We start from the raw sequence: 24,107 nt of genomic DNA, 5'->3' as shown, positions 1-24,107 counted from the left end.
CTTGAATTTAAATTTCTCACTCAAATATGTCTCAAAAGGAAAATTCAAATTCAATAATGGACAACATTTGGACATTCTGAACAGTTTTATTTAAATAAAATTGCAAACTGGAAAATTAACATGTACTATCATTTTGCAATTAATGTGTCAAGCTGATGAATATCACAAAGAAAAACATGCTAGAACAATGAGAGCACTGAAATATAAAAAGGGAAACAGTGTCTCTCTTTCTTTGCATATGCTTGCTTACTGTCACAATGCAATCAGAATGCAGATGACAGAAAGACAGAATCAAAATCAGAATGCATTCTAAGCGATTTGCCTTCACAGTTATCCAGCTGTCAGTAAGCCCACAAGGGCAGGGCTAAGCAGAAAAGGCACTTTATCTGAAACATGGTGGCTAAACAAATGTTATACAAGAATTTACAGGAATTTACAGCTTTCTGAAGCTGTGAACCAAGTGCTTCCGAAAAAGGGAGGTGGGAGGTGTTATGTTTATCAAATGTGTCTTGGATGTGTTTACACTGCTATAACGTGGCTCAAATGTGTCTCAGATTACCTCATGAAGTTGTTTGAGTCATCGTATTTTAATCTGTTTTAAAAGCATCTTGGGTGCATTTTCACTTGCACTTTTATGTGGCCTGGCCTTATCCAGATACACTATATTGCCAAAAGTATTCGCTCGTCTGCCTTCACACGCATATGAACTTGAGTGACATCCCATTCTTAATCCATAGGGTTTAATATGATGCATGCCCACCCTCTGCAGCTATAACAGCTTCAACTCTTCTGGGAAGGCTTTCCACAAGGTTTAGGAGTGTATTCATGGGAATTTTTGACCATTCTTCCAAAAGTGCATTTGTGAGGTTATTGACCTTAGGTATAGACATTAAGCATTTGGCCATCCTTCCTCAGACCACAGCAGTGTCAGATCACTACCTAATCTCATATGAAATCAGTTTTAGTCGTAATATATGTCCATCCACACGCTATAGTGTTAAACGTACTATAACATCGTCTACACCCAATAGCTTTATTGAAAACCTTCCAGATCATTTGTCCTTAATTAGTTGTCCGTCTGAACCCAATGATTTAGATATACTGACTAAATGTTTGGAAGACACTTTTCGCTCCACTTTAGATAATGTGGCTCCATTAAAAAGTAAAAGAATAAGGCAGAAAAGGCTCGCTCCATGGTACAATGACCATACTCGAGCTATGAAACAGACTGTTAGGCAATTAGAGCGTAAATGGCGTCAGACTAAACTTGAGGTTTTCCATTCTGCCTGGAAGGAGAGTCTTATAGACTACAGAAAAGCACTAAAGTCAGCACGTTTAGCCTATCTCTCGTCATTGATTGGAAATAACAAGAATAATCCTAGGCTACTATTCAGTACTATCTCTAAATTAACTAATAATCAAGCAGCTACTGAAGCCCAGATACCATGAGCATACAGCAGCATTGACTTCATGAACTTCTTCAATAATAAAATTGAATTGATTAGGCACAAAATTCAAAATGCGCAGCACTGCAGTGCAGTGTCCTATAAACCTAATCTAGATCTAGAGTGCAGTATAACCACTACAGAGACGCTGGAGTCTTTTACTTTACTCCAACAAACAGAGCTCGTCCAAATTATTTCATCTTCAAAAACAACAACTTGGGGGGCTCCCGAGTGGCGCAACCGTCTAAGCGTTGGCCCTATCATCAGAAGATCGCGAGTTCAATCCCTGGTGATGCTACAGCCATCCGTAGCCGGGAGTCCGAGAGAGCACAATTGGCCTCGCTCTCTCTGGGTGGGTAGGATGGCCCCTCCCTCTCCCCCCATCACTCAACGTGATGCTAGTCAGCGCAGGCGTCTGTTAGCTGACGTAACAGATCTGGCAGTTGGCGCTTTCCTCCGAGCGCGTTCAGCTGTCCAGTGACGTTGCGTGAGCGGCAGTTCGAAAAGAAGCGGTGGTTGGTTTCACAGGTCTCGGAGGAAGCCTGTGCTAGCCTTCACCCTCCTAGCGTTGATAGCATCGTGTGATTGGGGGAGTCCTAACTAGCGGGTGGAATTGGAAACAACAAAATTGGGGAGATAATTGGGTAAAACAACAACAACTTGTATACTAGATCCTATTCCTACAGGTTTACTTAAAGATGTTTTGCCAGAAATAACTAAGCCCTTTCTAATTATAATAAACCCTTCTCTCAGCCTCGGGTATGTTCCAAAATCTCTTAAATTAGATGTAATTAAACCCTTAATAAACAAACCTAGTCTTGACCCCTCTGAGCTATCAAACTATAGACCTATTTCAAATCTTCCCTTTTTATCAAAAATTTTAGAGAAAGCAGTGGCAAAACAATTATGTTCCCATCTGCATAGGAGTAATATATATGAACAATTTCAGTCCGGCTTCAGGCCTCACCTTAGTACCGAAACAGCGTTAGTGAAAATTGTAAATGATCTTTTATTATCCGCTGACAAAGGAAACATATCCTTACTGGTTTTACTCGATCTTAGTGCAGCTTTTGACACAATAGACCATTCCATTCGCTACACTGTCGCTACAGGATGCAGAAACGTTAGTTCACGCCTTCATCACGTCCAGGTTAGATTACTGTAACGCTCTGCTTTCTGGTTGTTCCAGCCAAAACCTTAACAAGCTTCAGTTAGTCCAGAACGCTGCAGCCAGAGTTCTCACCAAAACCAGGAAGTTCGACCATATTAGCCCAATTTTGTGTACCTTACTTTGGTTGCCAGTTAAATTCCGCATTGAGTACAAAATTCTTCTACTGACATATAAAGCTTTGAATGGCCTTGCTCCTCAGTACCTCAGTGACCTTATTTCCTATTATCAACCGACACGCCCACTTAGATCACGAGGTGCGGGCTCATTATTAGTACCCAGAATAAATAAAGTTACGTCAGGGGGAAGAGCCTTTTCATACAAAGCCCCCCAGCTTTGGAATAACCTACCAGTCTGTGTTTGGGACTCAGACACAGCCTCCATCTTTAAGTCTAGGCTAAAAACTTACCTGTTTAGTCGAGCCTTTGGTTAATTTGTTTTTCTAACTATGTCCCTACGGACATTGCTTTGTGCACTGGTGCGCAGTCATGTTGGAACAGGAAGGGGCCATCCCCAAACTGTTCCCACAAAGTTGGCTGAAATTGTCCAAAATCTCTTGGTATGCTGAAGCATTAAGAGTTCCTTTCATTGGAACAAAGGGGCCGAGCCCAACTCCTGAAAAACAACCCCACACCATAATCCCCCCTCCACCAAACTTTACACTTGGCACAGTGCAGTCAGACAAGCACCATTCTCCTGGCAACCGCCAAATCCAGACTCGTCCAACGGACTGCCAGATGGAGAAGCATGATTCGTCACTCCAGAGAACACGTCTCCGCTGTTCTAGAGTCCAGTGGCGGCCTGCTTTACACCACTGCATTCGATGCTTTGCATTGCGCTTGGTGATGTAAGGCTTGGATGCGGCTGCTCAGCCATGGAAGCCCATTCCATGAAGCTCTCTATGCACTGTTCTTGAGCTAATCTGAAGGCCACATGTTTGGAGGTCTGTAGTGATTGACTCTGCAGAAAGTTGGTGACTTCTGCGCACTATGCGCATCCGCTGACCCTGCGCTGTCATTTTTTGTGGCCCAGCACTTCGTGGCTGAGTTGCTGTCGTTCCCAATCACTTCCACTTTGTTATAATACCACTGACAGTTGACTGTGGAATATTTAGTAGCGAGAAAATTTCAGGACTGCACAGGTGGCATCCTATCACGGTACCACGCTGGAATTCACTGAGCTCCTGAGAGCGACCCATTCTTTCACAAATGTTTGTAGAAGCAGTTTGCATGCCTAGGTGCTTAGCTTTATAACTTGTGGCCATGGAAGTGATTGGAACACCTGAATTCAATCATTTGGATGGGTGAGTGAATACTTTTGGCAATTTAGTGTATAATCCTGATACATGATGCATGAAGTGACCAGGTGTAAACAGGGTCTACAACTGTTGTTTTTTTGTTGGTGCTTTTTTGGCAAAATGGCAAGCCTTAATCCGTCCTTGCTCATTTAAAGGACTAGGCCTTTCCCATTTGCTCCATTTATACCCAAGCATGAGTGCAGCACCAGTTTAAGATGTTTTTAAACATTTCACAACTTTCCTTGTTTCCCTGTCCCATTGTTTTTTAAACATTTTGCATTTTAGAACGAGTGTATATTTACAAAAAAACACTAAAATGAATAAGTTTAAACATTAAATATCTTTTCTTTATACTGTTTTCAATCAAATATAGTTCAAAGTCAAAAGGGTCAAAGCAGATTTATAAATCACTGCTTTCTGCTTTTATTTGCATTTTACCTACTGTCCCAACGTTTTGTAACTGGATGTTTACATAAATTAATTGCTCATGTAAGTTGTGTAAATCTTCCAAATCTCTCAAATAAATGTGACAAAAATAGTCATTATTACATTTGAATTTTTCTTTGGAGCCTAAAAGTGCAAAAAGTAATTTCAATTTCCATTTTAGATATTGTATTTTCAAAATATGCTTAGAGGCGACAAATTCTCAATTCTGCACACCAGAATACCTATGTGCTTCAGAATTTACATAAGCTAAACCAATCACACACAAAAAAACAAACAAACAAAAAAACCTTCTCTGCAGTAGTGGTCCAGATCTGAGCAGTGTTTGACTCTGGTGCAGTAAGAAGACTGTGCAGCAGAGCAATGACTTCAGCAGCCATGCTGTTCGCTACGTGACCACTGATGAATGGACGTACTGGGTCAGACCTGAGAAAGAAGATAGAAAATAAACAAATTTCATTGTTATTTTAACTACAAATTTCATAATTGAATATTCATCAAAATTTAATCATCAAAAACATGCTGAAAGATGAATATTTTTTTAAAAATTGATTTAGTAACGTTTTCTAATTTAACAAATTCTCATTAACGCAACACAGTAAAGTTTGAAGAAAAACCTGTCATTTTTTCCCCCTCACAATCTGTTTATTAAGTAAAATAAAAATTACAATTACAATTATCATTAATATAGATTATATCACCTCTAATAATTTTAAATTTATTTTTTGCAATTTTGTCAATAAAAGTTATTTCTTTTCACATCCTTACAGTTTACCATGAAAACACTGCATTAAAGAGATCCAAAGTTAATTTATATAATTTGATTTTTTCTAACTAAAAACAGCCAAAAAATTTGAGGAACACATATGTAGACAGATTGCAGTAATGAAAATTGGGGTGCAAAATGCCAAAAACCTTTAAAACAAAAAGATGTACTCCACAAACCTTTTGCTGTACCATATACACTGATCAGGCATAACATTACGACCACCTCCTTGTTTCTACGCTCATTGTACATTTTATCAGCTCCACTTATAGGTGCACTTTGTTGTTCTACAATTACAGACTGTAGTCCATCTGTTTTACTGCATACTTTGTTAGCTCCCTTTTACCCTGTTCTTCAGTGGTCAGGACCCCCATGGACCCTCACTGAGCAGGTACTATTTGGGTGGTGGATCACTCTCAGCACTGCAGTAACACTGATGTGGTGGTGGTGTGTTAATGTGTGTTGCGCTGGTCTGAGTGGATCAGACACAGCAGTGCTGCTGGAGTTTTTAAACACTGTGTCCACTCACTGTCCACTCTATTACACACTCCTACCTTGTCAGTCCACCTTGTAGATGTAAAGTCAGAGACGATAGCTCATCTGCTGCTGCACAGTTTGTGTTGGTCATCCCCTAGTCCTTCATCAGTGGTCACAGGACGCTGCCCACAAGACGCGATTGGCTGGATATTTTTGGTTGGTTCTCAGTCCAGCAGTGACACTGAGGTGTTCAAAAACTCCAGCAGTACTGCTGTGTCCGATCCACTCAGACCAGCACAACACACACTAACACACCACCACCATGTCAGAGTTACTGCAGTGCTGAGAATGATCCACCACCCAAATAGTACCTGCTCTGTGAGGTTCCTGACCACTGAAGAACAGGGTAAAAGGGGGCTAACAAAGTACGCAGAGAAACAGATGAACCACAGTCTGTAATTGTAAGTGCACCTATATAGTAAGTGCAGCTGAAAAAATGGTCAATGAGCATAGGAACAAGGATAATGTTATGCCTGATCGGTGTATAGTTACAATGGACCTACTAAATGATATGAATATTGCTTATATGCACAATGCATATGCCACTCAAATATTTATGGCCATGTTTGACTTCAAGTGTATGTGTGTGATATGCATGTGTGTGCGAGAGTGGTCTGAAAAAACAGAATGAGGAAATATATCAACATCTCAGTTAAATTACACAGAAAGGATACCTAGATTAATGAATTGGCTTATTTTACTGCTGCATCATTATCTGCTCCTTGTATAGGCTAATATACTTAGTCAATTATTTTGCATTATTGCGTTACATAGCAAGCAATGTGTTTAGACATAACACTAATAATATGTGGCTATAAACAATAAACGCCAAAACATAATTGGTTTAAGCATGTGAATGCAGGTGACAAACTTAAAAATGTCTGGAAAACAAACAAAAAACGGCTACTGGCTACATTTAAACAGGCATGTTTAAATTATTTTTAAGACATTTTTACTTCAGTCTATAGTCCTATATTCATTAAAAAGGCAAGCATTTTTGATAGGAGGCAAGTAAAGGTATTTTATTTACATAAAATCTGTAGACTTGTACAACTTGCAGATTTTTTTTTGAGACCAATACAGGTTTTAAGCACACAGTATAACTGTTCCAACGGCATTTCCACATTGACACAGTATGGCACAGTGTTACAACCCTAGGGGTCATGATGTTTTGTTCTGTGCAATTTTCTTTGTTTCTTTCTTTTCTTTCACATATTGCAGTGTCATGATGACTCCAGTCCAGCAGGGGACTCGATCTATAAAAGCTGGATAAAGACCAGGTGGAAACGTGAGGCAAGAGAGAGGGTTACACGCTGTTGCTTCCCGGTTCCCTGACCACCAACCTGAGAAACGCTCATGTTTCATTAGAGTAACTATAAGGCTGTGATGGCTGTCTTAACTGTGTATGGAGTAGTTTACAAGGTGTTGAGGTTTTCAGTGTGGTACATAGGTAAAACCTATGTTTCAAATGGTGTTGAAACTCTAAATTATGCTCCAGCTCATATGGTGTTGACGTTACCTTTGAAGTCCGTATATATTCTCCATCAAAGTCTGTGAGGCCTAGACACTGCAGTATCTTTCCTTCCTCATCTTAGGGAGGGAGGACATTTTTGTTTATCTTTTTCTCCTAGTTATTGGTTAAGTTAAGGAGTTAGGTTAAATTTGATGTATTTTCTTTTCTTTTTGTTGGTTTAGTTAGCTTTATGTTTATTTTCTCCTACCCTACTTTCTTGTTATGCTATTTTGTTTCCGTTTTCTCATCTATGTTACAACTTAAAAACATCATTATCATTGTGAAGCTGGTTGTTGTGTGCGTGGTCAAGGGAATTGGAAGGGCACGGATGTCTCCCTCTCTCTTTCCATTTATGTTATGGCCTAACCCTAGACTGGGTCATAACACACAACATGCTTAAATAAAAAACAGGCTCAGCACGCTTTCTTGTGTTCAGGAGTACAGACCCATTCAGTGGGGTGACACAATGACATGGCTATTCACTGATTGGTTCTACGTTTATGTCAGTATTGCAACACCACATCTTGCATTAATTCAAATCCAAAGCCAATCAAATAAGTTCAGTTTGCACACACAGACATCAAATATATGAAAACAGTGCATGATTTTAAATCCACCATTCAAATAATGTCAAAGATTTAATCTAACAACAATTTCTAAATTGAGAGAGTAGCTGGTTAGTATTAGTTTAGAGCTGCTAACCACAGAACAGGTTCAATTCTGACTAATAAAAGCAGGGCGCAGTCTGTTAACAAAACAACATAACTGAGGCCAAACCCAATTCACTTTAATATTTAACCCCTGGTGCATCCAGTCAAAACAAACCAATGGTTTCACTTATTGACCAATGATGTTGGAGAAAGGCATGCAGGAAAATGTTGGAGAAGTGCGAATACAGCAAAGCAAGTCCGCAGCTTCATTCCCTCTTGGAAAACCCAGTTCTCATGGGTCGATTTTGACCCCTCTGTACCTGAGATGTTCTGTAAAGTTTGTAGGGAATTCCCTAACAAGGCAGATGAAAGTGGTTCTTTTTTCACAGAACTACAACTTTTAGAAAACAGAAATCATAGTGTGTGTAGCAGTGAAAAAAGCTGCTAAGCACATCTGGGTGACTCGACGTGCATACAATGGACGAACACTGAAGCAGATTCCAGGTTGACCAAGTTAGTCACAACAGCATATCACATGGTTAAAAGAGAACCCCTCACCGACTACCCACATGAAATGGACCTTCAAATTAAAAATGAACTGGAACTTGGTAGACAGTATTGTACCGACATGGCTTGCAGAGGGTAAGGTAATATTTGCTTACTTATGCGTGCAAATGCTAACGTTAAGATTATTGATAACTTCAATGCAAATTTATTTATAATAAAATAGAAATACAAATCAGTGGTAGGAATTTGAGCAGTTTGGTTAAAAAAAGTTTTATTTTATGAATAAATAACCTTAACTAAATATATTAGTTTGTGTGCACTTATTTTTAACACCTTAAAATACAAAGATTTGTTCAGGACAGCAGGAATTTGGTTCGGGACAGTGAATTTTCAGGTTGCTTGCCCAAGTGGGCAAGTTGGATGAAAAGTTAACATTGAACCTTGATCCTTGAACCTTAGAATCTACAGTGGAAAAGAGGCTTATATGAACCATCATCAGTAAGTAACCCAAATTTTTAAGGATTTATGAAAAAACAAGGCATATGATCTTCAGTAGTAGGTTTAATCTATTTTCTCTTACCTAGCCAGTTCAGCATTTCTGTCTCTGCATACCACAGTCTGGGCACTTTTCTTCTTGTCTCCAGTATTGGTTCCTCCTGTGGTCTCTTGGATGAGGGTCTCCACTGGGGGACCAACACTCACAATGAGCCCAGACTGAGCCCACTTACTGGCCTTACGCAGGGCTGCTGAGGCCTCCTCTGTGATTACCTCACAGCTCCCCGTCTACAAAGAGAGTGAAATAAAAAAGTCAATTACACCAATATGACAATTTAACTTAATATTTTAAGTCAGCTACATTTTGGACAACATTTTGATAGAAAAACATCCAGGAAAGTAAACACTGGTACAAATTTACATAAATTTCACATTGGCAGATTTGATAAATGTAGCTGTGCATCCTCCACACATACTAAGCGGCAATCAGACAGTTAAATATTATCCATATTATAAACACAGGTCAGACCTTGGTCATATCTCTGTCCATTTTCACCACCTTCTCCATGTTTGCTCCAGTACCTAGCCGAAAAGGACGCCCCTCTGAGCTACTGCAGGGAGACGAGATGAATAAGTGGCAAGAGGATCATTAAGAAGGAAGTCAACATCTTGGAAAGAGCCTACTTAAAACTCATGACAGATCATAGTGCACTACAATATTAGTATACAATAGCACAGAACATCAGAAGGCCATAAAGCACATACACACTTTTTTCCGAAAGTTTGTAAACATCTTTTCATTTGAACATTTGCTACATATTTGTTTAGGGAATATACAGGTGTCTCATAATAACTAAAAGAGACTCAAGTACATATATAAAATTAAAAGGGGGGGAAAGAATATAATATGCTAATCCCAGATGATGACTGGGATAGATTCTGTAGATGGATAGTTTCAACATAACACAAAGGAAGCCATTGGGGACAATGCTGTAGACAGTGCAGTACTCAGATGGCTGATCATTTTCATGTTTTTAGGGCTGTCTAATAGTTGTGTTTTTTTAGGAAGAGAAATGCTATTGGGGAAATGCTATCGGAATTATGTTTATGTTATGAGTTTTCATTGGTGAATCTTTATTTTGGGAAAGTACTCCAATTAGGTAGGAATGAAACATATTTGCTAAGAGGATATGTATGAGGTACATGTGAAGTATTATGTAATACTGTGTAATCCATGATGTTTGTAAAATGGTCCTGTAAGCAACTATATGCTAGACAGAGGTATTTGTTCTTTAGTTGTATTTGTTCATATTTGTATTCATTTATTTTATTTCCTGGAAGTTATCCAATGGTAATTGCAAAATGAGAAACAATTAAGTAAAAACACAAACAAACAAACAAAAAAAACATTTGTTTAGGGTAACTATCTTTTGCCTGAAGTCTTACGTCTCGTCTCATTGGCTGTAACTACGCTATTTTTATCATTTAGACCATGGTATTTTATTGGTTTTACTTACATTCCTGTGAAAAGCCCTTAGTGATGTTGTAATTAAAATAAGTGCTACATAAACCAATGTTATTATTATTATTATTGTTGTTGTTGTTGCTGTTACTACTACTTGCTCATCCAATGTTTCTTCCGAAATCCATTCTGGGAAGGCTTTAACTCTGGATCATAAACAATGCTTCCACTCATTCCGAAGATATTAGATGATGCATGCTCCATCACTTCAGAGAATGCAATCTGAGATTATACAAGCTGTGTGTGTGCAATTAAATGCCTATGTTAGCAGTGGGTGCACCCTGCAGTAGATAATTCACTAGAAGGATTTGCATTAGATGGAGTGACTCGCTAGTTTTGGAAATACAGTGCAGGTTTATTACAAAAAAGCCTCAATGATACACCCCTTACACTTGTTTTATTGGTTATAAAATGTCAAGAAAATACCCTCATGGTTTGATGAATTTAATGATCAATGTTTTTACTAATAGTAGGGTTTGTGTCAGTTTGTGCGAGAACAAAAACAAAACAAATGTTTTACCTGAGTAATGGCTGAAGCACTTCATGGGAAGACTGGTCTTCTCTTTTGTGGATGAAGATGGAGAGTTTGCCATCCACAGCTTCTCCCTCTTCTCCAGCATCTTTGTCTGTCTTGAGACTGCTCTTGGGGCTAGCACGAGTAATGCTGGTATCTGGCTCAGATGAGGCAGGAGAAAGGAGGGTCTGGCAGCCTAAGATAGAAATGATTACTTAAACTATAACTTAAACAATGTCTTAAACTATATGTATATAATTTATGTTACAAGGGATATTTGCAAATGTTTAATTACAATTGTGTGTGCAGGATGGAAAAATTCTGCTGCAGTACCCAAAGCTTAAGAATGTCAAATATTTTGTTCCAGAAATTTTTTGAGAAATATTATGCATTACATCAGATTTTTCCCCAAGGTTTCATTACAGTGCTTGTAAGGTGGGCACTGGATTGCTATCCCTTTTATTACATTGCTTGCAATGAAAACCTGTAGCTACACCGGTCCAATATAGCTAAAATTTCCACAAAACGAGCACTGTCCTGCAAGAAGTGTGCCATCTGTTTTTTTTGCATCTTATACCTTTTATTCTTAACTTATTCAAACATTTTAGAATGAAGTTCCATCATTTTGAAAAGGGTCTTTCAGTCCTCTATCTTTGCATGTAAAGCAGTTGATTGTAATGTTATTATTAAGGAATTCTCCAGATGTTCTTTTTCTAGATGTTTCGTCTTTCTTTTCTGTCCTTTTTATAATATTTAAATACTATTCCTCATTGCTGAGAAATATTATTTTTGGAAAAAGATGGTATGAGATGTAGCAAATGTGAGCAATGGTGTAACAGGCAACACTTTCTCTACTGTTATAATAGTATCTCCTAGTGTCTTTCTTTGTTTCTTTCTTTTATTGTCAATATTTTTTTGCCCTGCCAGCACTGTATTACCTTACAAATACAAATCTAGTTTTTCTTTTCTTCTTCACCAAACATGTTTCTACAAGGAATACAACTGCTTAAAGTAAAGACTGCCTTCAAAGTTTGTTTTGTATCTTCAGCAAGAGGTGTGCACTCTATTGTTCATTTTTATACTGTAATTATATATAGGACATTTTAGATTATACCTTATATACACTATATTGCCAAAAGTATTCGCTCGTCTGCCTTCACACGCATATGAACTTGAGTGACATCCCATTCTTAATCCATAGGGTTTAATATGATGTCGGCCCACCTTTTGCAGCTATAACAGCTTCACCTCTTCTGGGAAGGCTTTTAACAAAGGTTTAGGAGTGTGTTTATGGGAATTTTTGACCATTCTTCCAGAAGCGCATTTGTGAGGTCAGACGCTGATGTTGGACGAGAAGGCCTGGCTCGCAGTCTCCGCTCTAATTCATCCCAAAGGTGTTCTATCGGGTTGAGGTCAGGACTCTGTGCAGGTCAGTCAAGTTCATCCACACCAGACTCGCTCATCCATGTCTTTACGGACCTTGCTTTGTGCACTGGTGCGCAGTCATGTTGGAACAGGAAGGGGCCATCCCCAAACTGTTCCCACAAAGTTGGGAGCATGAAATTGTCCAAAATCTCTTGGTATGCTGAAGCATTAAGAGTTCCTTTCACTGGAACTAAGGGGCCGAGCCAAACTCCTGAAAACAACCCCACGCCATAATCGCCCCTCCACCAAACTTTACACTTGGCACAATGCAGTCAGACAAGCACCATTCTCCTGGCAACCGCCAAACCCATACTCGTCCATCGGATTGGCAGACGGAGAAGGGCTTTACACCACTGCATTCGACGCTTTGCATTGCGCTTGGTGATGTAAGGCATGGATGCAGCTGCTCAGCCATGGAAACCCATTCCATGAAGCTCTCTATGCACTGTTCTTGAGCTAATCTGAAGACCACATGAAGTTTGGAGGTTTGTAGCAATTGACTCTGCAGAAAGTTGGTGACTTCTGCGCACTATGCGCCTCAGCACCCACTGACCCCGCTCTGTCATTTTTCGTGGCCTACCAGTTCGTGGCTGAGTTGCTGTCGTTCCCAATCGCTTCCACTTTGTTATACTGACAGTTGACTGTGGAATATTTAGTAGCGAGAAAATTTCACGACTGGACTTGCTGGACAGGTGGCATCCTATCACGGTACCACGCTGGAATTCACTGAGCTCCTGAGAGCGACCCATTCTTTCACAAATGTTTGTAGAAGCAGTCTGCATGCCTAGGTGCTTGGTTTTCTACACCTTTGGCCATGGAAGTGATTGGAACACCTGAATTCAATCATTTGGATGGGTGAGTGAATACTTTTGGCAATAGAGTGTATATATAATATTTTAAAGTTTGACATTTTTGCCCATAAACATGTACGGTGAAAACTTCACACAAATTGAATTCCTGCCCTTGGAACTGATGGGCTGTGCTTGTATATAACCACTGCATACTCCCCTTTCCCTTCAAGCTTTTTTTTTTTTGGCTTTTCAACCGTGTTACTTATCTTTAATTTGCTCTCTCAAAACATACCACTTCAGATAATTTATATAATTTTTTAATTGCGTGAAATCTTTTGTCAGTTTTCAAAAGTGTAGTTTAATAAATTGATAAACGTGAAGAATTTATTGCTGTTTATCCGTTGTGTCTTTCTTTCTTCCATGTTTGCACTTAAAACTTTAATTTCTATATATCTAAAGCTTTCTAAACCTCACATTATTTTGCCTTGCTTTTTTTTTTAATCCTTCTTTTTTCTTTTCCTTCCTTCTTTCTTTCCTGTCTTTATTTTACTACACTTTTTTATTAATAAAACAAATCTGAAACTGGAAATTCAGGACCTTTATTAATTCCTCCTTTATTCCTTATTTAAAATTCATTAGGTCCTCCTCCATCGCCTGGGCCTACCCAGATTTATCACACATTAATTACATATCTTATTGTTCCTTTTGGCTAGTATTGGTTTGTTTGACAATGTTATAGGCTGGTTGAGAAATTACTTAAGCAATTTAAGTAAATTAAGTAACAGATGTCAGCATGTACTTTTTGATTTAATTTTGGGCTGAGAAGCTTATTGTCAGAGCTGGGGTTCCATCTTCTGTCTTTGGTATTCTTAACTAACTACAGATGTAGCACTGGTCTGATTCAAGGAGGCACTGTAGCAAACTGGTTCACCTAGTTGGTCTTTCATAGCCTAGCAACTGTAACTTAATCTGGGATACCTGAAAAACAACATATCACAGCATATCTGTAAATCTAAAAACTTACCCAATTTCCCAAGAGACTGGTGGAAAGAGTGAATTGTTACTCATTTCTCAAACCAAAGACAAAAAAGGAAATGTGTAAGATCTCAGTTAATGTGTGGATGAGCACATTATCAAACTATAAAAGGGCATTTTAAAAAATAAAAATTAAACTAAACATTTGGATGCCAATGAAGCACCAGGACCTCTACAGTGAGTGAGTTAGCAGCAAGCCAACACTGAAGAAGCCAGCCAACATGGGAGCCCCCCAAATACTAGGGGGTGTTTTGCACACTGCTCTCTTCATTCTATTCAAAATAATAATACCCAAATCAAATTGGCTCAAATCTGATTCAAGCTGAAAGGAACAACTTTCCCAACATTTACTGAATGCAATGCAGGTGACATGATGGTAAATCTTTATTTTTAAATAACGGTTATTGTTTTCATTGGACAGTACTCAATCATGTAGCTAGCAATAAGAATCAAAATGTGCATGCTAACGTTAGCAAATTTTGTTATCTAAATTATCATGCTAACATTACATGAACTTACATGAGCCTACCTGCCATCAAATATTTTGCAACTAAGATGCAATACAGCTACAAAGTTATTTTTATAACGTTATATTATACAATACACTGACATTTTTGAAAATATCAATGCTTAGTTAATAGTTAGTTAAATATCTATGTTTAGTTCCTGCCAGGTATAATAAAAGCCTAGTTAACCAGCCGGATAAAAGCTTGCTATTTAATGTTATATTATGTTAGCTACGAGCAGAGTCTTGGTCAACAGTGGAATCACTGTGTGTGTGTGTGTGTATATATATATATATATACATATATATATATATATATATATATATATATATATATATATATATAATAAATAAAGGTGTAACAAATCAAACACTAAGATTAATAAGCTGATTTTATATATGATGAAATTTAACTTTTGATTTTTTGAAATCTGAGTTTTTGTGAGAGCTATGACTGTATTATGGCCAATCAAGTCATTATGCTCTCTGTTAAGCCCTGAGCTGGTGTCCTGTAGACACATTCAAAGTCAAAATCAAAGGTCATCAATGTCACTTCTACGCGAATTTGGTACTTACAATGCTCTTTTACTACAAATGCTAACATGGGCTTTGTGAAAATTTTAAAGCTAACATCTAATGTTATTTTAGAGCCTGAATGGATCATAAACATTTTGCACACACACCGTGGCAATATGTTTTTGCATTTGATTTGGTTTAGGTTTATTAACTAGCTACGCTCTTTTCCTTGTCTTTGCACAGTTGCCAGTCATCTTCACTGGGCAAACGTCTCTGTGGCAAGTGAACACACGCTTTATAGTGAAGGGTGCTGCAGTGTTGGATATGTTTGTGTGTATACAGTATTCTGGTTAATTGCTATTGTTTTGAGTCACCACAGAGCATAAGTGTAGGATTAGGTAGGTTGATGACTGCATGGCTGTCTGGAACAGGCTGTGATCCCTGCCATAATAAACTAATGAAATGAGAAACTTCATAAATCTTCAGAAACCATAGTATTTTCACTCCATTTAGTCTTTAACCCAGCTCTCACCTGGCACCACATAGTCGGCTAGCTTGGCCAGCAGAAGAGCTACAATGCGGGAGGCTGGGTCACTGGCGTCTCGTTGTTCTGCGTCCAGTGTTTTCATAGAGTAGCTCCAGAAAGGCAATATCACATTCCCACAGTCCTCCACGCTCATAAGGGGCAGGGCTGCACGACACAGCTGTAAGATAATCAGCACCAGCTTGGGAGAAGGCCGCTGATCCAGGAGCAGTGAAAGGAGCTTAGAGACACAGGCTGGTTGGCTAAGAATTGCCTTGCCTATGTGACTCCTGAAAGGTAGAGAAAAGATAAAAGTAAGTTACCATGAATGCACTGAAATATGGTCCTTTTAACTCATTTATCATTGCTGCAGCAAAATGGTGGTCAAATTGACCAGTAGAGACAGTACTGAATCCTGAAATAGTATAGTAGCTCCATAAATACAAGTATGAAAATTGAGTGGCAATCTCGAAAATTTTGTAAAAAATTATATGATATGTTTAAGCATACATGATTCAAACTGTGTGACGACCAGGACCATGAAAGGCGACTTCAGGTTGCCACACTGGTTACCTGGACAGGTCATTAAGTAGACTGAGCACGTCCTGTAGAGCATCATTTCCAGCTGCTTGGTTACCGCAGCATTCTGTAGCTCTTGCCAGGTGGTTAGTCAACAGACTGGACACCTGCCGTGCCAGTCCAGAATGCACTCCATCTGTGGAGCCACCTTAAATAAACAATACATAAATAAGTAAAGAAAATAAAATCACTCAGGCGGCATAACAGTAAGTTACAACACACACACACACACACACATACATATATATATATATATATATCATAATAGTTTTACAGCAGAAACAGGGTCTGACTTTCTCTTATATATATTCTCTTATTTTTTCTATTTTAGTTTCTTACATGGCAAATTAGGCCACTGCTTAAAAAAAGACCAACATTAACTGTGACAACAGTGTATCAACATTTCAAGGCTAGATATAGTTACAGGATAATAAAAAGTTTGTGAAGATCGTAGTCATCCAGTCTTTATAAGTCACTTTCCTGGATAAAGATTAAACTTAGTCCTGAAACTCTAAAACTCTAAAATGTTGACTGACAGAATCTCTCTTGACATCAGAAATGGTAGCCTCACAGTACTACCACACCATGGATTCAATTGTAACTCCGGTGAAATACGCATTGGGATTTTTTTCCTATTCGCAACAGGCACTTGTAACCCAAAATCTACTTTAAAATTTCAAGCAGTATTTTACTACCTCACTAAGTGGATATGTAACGAGTCTTTGGTTAGCTGATTGTCTGTGCCCATTCCTACGAAACACACAAAATTGTTTTGAAGAACATACTTATTTCTCATCAATCATAAAACACTTAAAATACTGACTCATTATACGATTTAAGTTTATACTACACAAGTTATTGCACAGAATAAAAATTAACTTCTTAGTACCCTATACATGGAGTAGCATCAGACAGTACCTTCCACCTTCTCCCACTCAATGCAGCGGTTGGCCAGCACTTGAAAGGCAGCCCAAGCCATGGTTGCCACTTTCTGCTTTTTGGTTTGTTTCTCGCTGGAGGTGCAGTCTTTCTGGCTGCTCAGACTGCACAGCTGATCCAAGAGCTGAACCAAACCACTGCGCACCAGACACTGCTCCTCACTCCTGAAGATGCAAAGAAATGTTCCAGTAGTTACATGCTTTGAACCATAATCACAAGATCTACTCTATTCCACTTCATTCTGCAACCTGACAACTCACAGATACTGAGCGTAACGTATATTCTGTTCTATCACTCTATATATCCATAGTGTGCAGCCTTAGTAAATACTGTCCTGATGGCCAAGCTGCTCCTGTAACATCTCTCTTTTCATTTAAAAGTGAAGCACTTGCCTAGTGTAAGGGATGATGCAGAGAAGGCCGATGCTGTTGGCACAGGCAATGGGATAGCGAGCACACAGAGACACTACAGAAGTCATAGTCTCTCCAAAGGCCTCCTGAACCTGCTCCACCATGCCACCACAGGTCAGCTCCTCAATCCTACAACAAAACGACTTAGATTTTCAGTTTCACAACAATCAATTAATCAATAACAGATCTGCACAGAATGTTCAATAAAATTCAATAAATTTGATAATTAAAATATTCAAAAACTCAATTTTAACAACTGAGACTGTTACTTGTTTTAGGTAAACACATGCTTCGGTGCTTCAGCAAGATAGCCTGCCTGCATGTCAGGCAACAACAGCAATTCATGGCCTTTTTGTTGTCAGTACAATGGTCCTTTACTGTTAAAGCCATGGTTATGTCTCGGCAGTTGTCAGAGGTAGGACTGTCGAGACGAACTGCCTGTGTTAGAGCTCTAATTTTAGTTTGTAATTATTTTGGCAGGTTTTAATAAGTATATAAAATGAATGAATTGCATTACTCAATAATGTAGCTAAAATTTAAATAGGCCCAAATTCATTGAGGAATATACATTTTAGTCAGTCCTGCTGAGAGCAGATCACTGCTCTGCTCACCTGTATTTTTCACAACTGACATCAGCTGTTAACATACCCAGTTTATTATTGAAATAATCAGTGGTGGACAGTAACGAAGTAAATGTAATTCATTACTGTACTTAAGTACTTTTTTCATTTATCTGTACTTTACTGAAGTATTTCCATTTTGGGTGACTTTTTACTTTCACCCCAGTACATTTCGAAGTCAAATATCTATAACTTTTTACTCCACTACATTATGGCTTTTGTATTTGTTTTGTTTTGGCTTATGTGTGCATAAAACATAAAAACATCATAAACATAAAAACATAAAAAGCACACCAATCAGGGTACAGCATGCACTTTGTTTTGGGCTTGTTTTGACCTGTTGGACATACCTACCCAGTGAATAAAGAATTAAGTTGTAATAATTAGAGAAAAAAGTTGTAATATTTTGAGAAATAAGTCATAATATCTGGAGGATAAAGTGGGCTAACTGTAGGGGGCTGCCATAACGCGCTGGGGTCTCGGTTGCTGTTACTGGCACCGGAGCTCCACACACTCTTGTCTCTTTGTGGATCGATCATTTTGATTATCATTCTCATTGTCTCTGAAACTTCATGCCCTCTTTGAATGGCACAGAGATGTAGCCACTGATAGCTGTGTAGACCCTGCCTGCGATTCTCCTTCTACAAAACAGACAGTTTCCTCCGAGTCCGTCTGGTACTTTATTCTAAATAAACACAGTTTCCTGCTCAGCCGTTTCAACTGTTTCTTATACTAATAACAGGCTGGTGCTGATGTGCCAGGAGAGACAGAGAGACTGAGTATTTCTTTATGGGTGAAATCGATATGAAAGTGTAACTCCATCACCTCCTCAACACCCCTCATAACACGAGGAGGTGCTGCCTTCCCTTTGCAAATCCTTTGGCCACTGGTATTAATGCCACTTTAATGTCGTAATTCTATGACTTTTTTTCTCAAAGTCTACTATTTTTATTTTTAGTAACAGTGGCCCTAAATCACTGTCGTACGGTTCAATGTCAGTGCAGCAGCGTAAAATTTTTGGAGTGCCTATGCCAACATAAATGATGGAACTAACCTAACTTTGTGTAAATAGACCACAATATAGAAATATGTACACATACGCACTTGTGACTGGCATGTGTCTTTTTTCTGAATTTATACAAACACTATTTCATTTTATCGTAAACTTGTTTTTTGCTAGTTTATGTTTATGAACAGACACCTACAGATGCAATATAGTAAAGGAAAACTCATTCGTGAACCTGTGTATAAAGCAAGTTTTTATTAACTTAAACTTGTAACTAAGTTGCAAATAAATCTTAAACTGAATCTTTGCTTGTTTGCAAAAAGTTATTTCATAGCCATTTGGTTCTACCTAATGGAAACTGTTTGCCTTCAGTGTTTTGTTCTTATGATAATTTTAACAGACATCAGTGACAGACTCATTAATGACATTCTATTAAAAGACTGGTTTACCAAGAGTGACACTAGAGCATTTTTTACCTAAAATGAGTTAATGAAGCAAGAGTCTTGTTACAAAAGCAGTAATAGGACATTAGAGTCATAATTAATATTTTAGTACTTTTACTTTCGATGCTTAAGTACATTTAAGGGCAAATACTTTTGTACTTTTACTCAAGTGGAGGTCTAAAGGAGGACTTCTACTTTTACTGGAGTAGTGTTTTACCCTGGGTATCTCTACTTTACCTCAAGTACATGATTTGTGTACTTCGTCCACCACTGGAAATAATGGATGTGTGTACAAGTCTAACACAGCATAGATTATCCATTTCACATGGTATTACTGACTATACTCAAGCTCTGCAATAGCAGAAAATTGGAATGGCTTGTGATCTGTTCAGCTTAGACTTTTAAAGATGTTATGAATACGTTATGCTTGCAATTTTATGGCAATTTATTGCTTTTTTGCTTGGAGGGGATAATAGGTCCTTTCGGTTGTGTTTGTTGTGTTTGTTCAGCAACTTTAGGAAATAAGATACACATATATAAAAAAGTTTTTGTCCATGGGTTTCTTAGATAGAGACAGAGATACAAAACACAAAAAGCTTTTGGTTCTTTACAGTAGCGATGCAAGAAACCAATTTGTTAAAAAAGACCAATAGCGCCATCTAGCAACTTAAATACTTATCTGCAAATTCTTAGTCAACATCATACCATCATACCATTATGACACAAGTAACATTAACCACTGATGTAGTGGTTAATGTTACTTGTGTCATAATGGTATGATGGTTAAAATGGCCTTAGACTGTTTTTGATGTGCATTTTTTGGGCATTTTTATATGCATTTTGGTGTGTCTAGAATATTCGTTCACTGGAAACTACAGAAGCCATCTGGCAACCATGCATTTATTTCTAAGAATAAATTATGGCATTGAGGCTAGTGAGCTTGCCATGTGAAGGAGGGTTTGGCACATGGATACAAAGAGGTTTTCAAGCATCTTAAAAAATGTCATCTAAAAACAGAATCTAAAATGTAGTCACCCCCTCGCTTATGGACTGGCTGACCAAAAAGATGTTACCAGTTTTCAATACTGCTAAGGGCTGCCAGAATAAGCAGGATCTCTGGGTATAGCATTTGATGCTACTTGCCATGACAATGATTGTTTATCAGCGATGTTTTCCATTAGCTTTTCAAGTTCCATCAAAAATAACTAAATATTCATAAACATGGTTCAACGATCAATTCTATCAAACTAATAAGACTGAGGGATACAATGCCGCACTACAGAATACTGCATAGTAGGGCTGGGCAATATGACAATGTAAAGCGTTACTGTGATAAAGTTTGTCACTTTATACAATACAATTTGTTTATCTCAACATATTGTGCATATTGTCAGTACTTGACCAACTGCATGTTTTCATTAGAAAAGGGAAGAAAATAAGTCCTGTTCAACTGGATTTAGTGAAACACAGTATGCCAAATATAGAATAAAAATCACTGTATTCACAGTTTTTGATCATATTTTTAAAGTAGCACTACTGGTTCTTCTCCATTTGATCAGAGATCTAAAAAAAATAAACACTGTAACAAACTTTGTTGATGTAACACAGTATTATATTTTTGCCATATCGCCAACCTCTACTGCACAGCACGACAAATAACATTAAATGCTAGTTTAGGCCCGGTTAGTCCTGGCTGTGGCCTATTGCTGTATTAATGATTCTCACAATTTTCCTCTAATCCACAAGCCATTTTTTGTGTAAAGAGTATTTTATTTGCACCATACCTGATAAACTGTTGAAATAGTGCATGAAAAGCCCAGGATGATGGCTGTATAGGAGACGCTACAAGCAGCATGCCTGACAATACCTCAGGTTCAATGTCACTAAGGTCACTTGTTACACCCATTCTAGCCATCAACTGAACGCTAAAGCAAACTGAAGACCAGACAACTGAAGAGAAGCTAGAAATGCTTGTTTGTCTGATTAGTCAAATGATGTATACCTTTTTGGAATATATAATTAGTGTGCACTTAGCATTATTTGTAGTTCTACAATTACAGACACCTATTTCTCTGCATACTTTGTTAGCCCGCTTTTACCCTGTTCTTCAACGGACCCTCACAGGATTATTTGAGTGGTGTATCATTTTCAGCACTGCAGTGACACTGATGTGGTGGTGGCATGTTAGTGTGTTGCGCTGGTATGAGTGGATCAGACACAGCAGTGCTGCTGGAGTTTTTAAACACCTCAATGTCATGAAAACAGTCCACCAACCAAACATATCCAGTCCTGTTTGCAGCATCCTGCAACCACTGTTGACGAACACAAACTGTGCAGCAACAGATGAGCTACTGTCCCTGACTTTACATCTACGAAGTGGATCAACAAGGGAAGTGTGTCTAAGGGCGTACTTTGGCTGTTTCAGCGTCTGAAGTGGACTCGGACCACTGAGTCATGGTTGAGTCAACTGAACCGAGAGGTGGCCTCAGTTCGGTTCGTTTGTAGTTCGATTGATTTGTACATTGTGAAAACAAAATAGCCCCAGTCCGCTTTAGCTTTGCTTTATGGTGAAGACCTTGAGTCTCACTGTATACACAGCCACAGTCTTCAGCACTTCAGCAGGTAAAAACAGACCACCAAGGATCATTTATAAGGTCCTACTCAGGATAAAGTCTGTCCGTGATCTGCGACAAGACAGCAGCGCTGACATATTAAAGTAATAAGATGTGAGAGCCCGCGTGATTTTACCGTGTTAAAGGCTGAAGCTGGGAACACAACACAATTTTCAGCTCTTTCACACTGAACGCTGCATGAATGAAAATTCACCGCTGACGCGGAATTTCACCGTGTGGAACTCGGAAAATGGAACCCTCCATGGAACCCTCCACCCTCCAATGGAACCCTCCACGGCAGACCCCTAGGGTCATTTTTCCAATTTTGCGCAACGCACTTCAGCCTATCGCTTCAGCGCGGCCAACAAGAGAGCAGCAGGTGGGTCTGGTGGTTCATCTCGCCACCTGAAAGGTTAGATTTATCAGAGAATGCTGCCCACTTCGCGAGCGCCGTGAGTGTTGTGAAAGGAGTCCCGTGAGTTCTAATGGAGTTGTGGTCTGAACAAGAAGTGGCCTGAGATCTTAAAGTACCAGAAAGAAATCCTCTTTATAGTTCACTTACATTGTGAACACAAAATGAACTGAGGTCATTTGCAGTTGGTTCCCTTCCAGGTTCACTTTAACAGAACTCAGTTCAGTTCCTTTAAAACAAACTATATGTGAAAACACTGTAATAGAGTGGACAGTGAATGGACACAGAGCTCAAAAACTCCAGCAGCACTGCTGTGTCTAATAGAATCGTACCAGCACAACACACCAACAGGCTGCTATCACCACGTCAGTGTGGTGGTCCTGTGGGGGTCTGAACCTCTGAAAAACAGGGTAAAAGGGGGATAACTAAGTATGCAGAGAAACAGATGAACTACAGTCTATAATTTCAGAACTACAGAGTGCAACTATATAGTAAGTGGTGCTGATAAAATGAGACAAGGAGGTGGCTTCAACGTTATGGCTGATTGGTGTATATAAGCCAGTTAAACATACCTTGGCCCACCCTGCAACACCATGGTCACAGGGCCCACTAGGTGAGTTACTCCACCCACTCGAACAGCAGCAGTGAGGAGCTCTCTCATGTGGACCAGAGCCTGCTTCCTGGTGCTGCCTCTCCTCCAGCGTGTCTGAGCTGCTGCCAGAAAACTACTGCTGGACACCTACATGATTAAGATCAGGGTTAAACATTATGTTCTAACATTTTGACCATGGGTAATAGACCTTACCTCATATTCCATGCAATAAACTTTACACATATCAATACATCTGTACATTAAAGATGCTCAGTGTTTTACCTGATTCTTCTCATCAACTTCTTTTTATCATATTCTGCTCATCACCTTAAACTTCCGGCAAATCTAATGCAGACCTACCACCAGTGCATGGATGATTCTCACTGTTAAAACAATATGATACTTCACTAAGCTAAATTTTAGATAACTTAAAAGAGGAAGAGTCATGCTGTCTAATACTCTTCATCCATATTGCAGCCCCCTAAATAAACATTCAGAACAAAAATCATGACATTTTACAGTGTAGTTGCAGAGACACTTAATGGTTTTATTCCAGAACCTATTAAGCTTGATCCCTATGTCTCCCAGAGTTCATCTGCATTGATTCAGCTCATTGGGGGCATGGCTATATTGCCACTGCACCGCATAGCTATGGTCCTCAACAACTGTGGGTTCATCTTCACTACTTTAGGTATAGAGCTACATATTCTGTGAAATTAATAAACGTGTGCCAAAAATGTGTGCCATTTAAGAATGTGCAGGAACAAAGTTCATCATACACCACTGAAAGGCAAGAACTAACAAGTGGGTGGCTGCTATAAATAACTGTAAATGCATTGCT

General features: G+C 38.8%; 1 protein-coding gene across 10 annotated transcripts in view; it reads right to left on the bottom strand.

The window, feature by feature from the left end:
• Positions 1 to 24,107, bottom strand: part of LOC118827025 (probable E3 ubiquitin-protein ligase HECTD4) — a 171,767-nt gene that overhangs the window by 68,604 nt on the left and 79,056 nt on the right. For all 10 annotated transcript variants that reach the window (XM_036598209.1, XM_036598214.1, XM_036598211.1 and 7 more), the window contains 9 exons: positions 23,247 to 23,413; positions 17,564 to 17,710; positions 17,151 to 17,335; positions 16,227 to 16,380; positions 15,663 to 15,943; positions 10,865 to 11,054; positions 9,352 to 9,433; positions 8,908 to 9,110; positions 4,645 to 4,780 (listed from right to left, as the gene is read on the bottom strand). In XM_036598209.1, the coding sequence (XP_036454102.1) occupies positions 4,645 to 4,780; positions 8,908 to 9,110; positions 9,352 to 9,433; positions 10,865 to 11,054; positions 15,663 to 15,943; positions 16,227 to 16,380; positions 17,151 to 17,335; positions 17,564 to 17,710; positions 23,247 to 23,413 (1,545 nt within the window). The remainder of the gene's footprint in view (positions 1 to 4,644; positions 4,781 to 8,907; positions 9,111 to 9,351; positions 9,434 to 10,864; positions 11,055 to 15,662; positions 15,944 to 16,226; positions 16,381 to 17,150; positions 17,336 to 17,563; positions 17,711 to 23,246; positions 23,414 to 24,107) is intronic.

This window comes from Colossoma macropomum, unplaced genomic scaffold, assembly GCF_904425465.1.
Source record: "Colossoma macropomum unplaced genomic scaffold, Colossoma_macropomum, whole genome shotgun sequence".
NCBI classification, from domain to species: Eukaryota; Metazoa; Chordata; class Actinopteri; order Characiformes; family Serrasalmidae; genus Colossoma; species Colossoma macropomum.
This window is presented reverse-complemented; position numbering and strand designations above follow the sequence as displayed.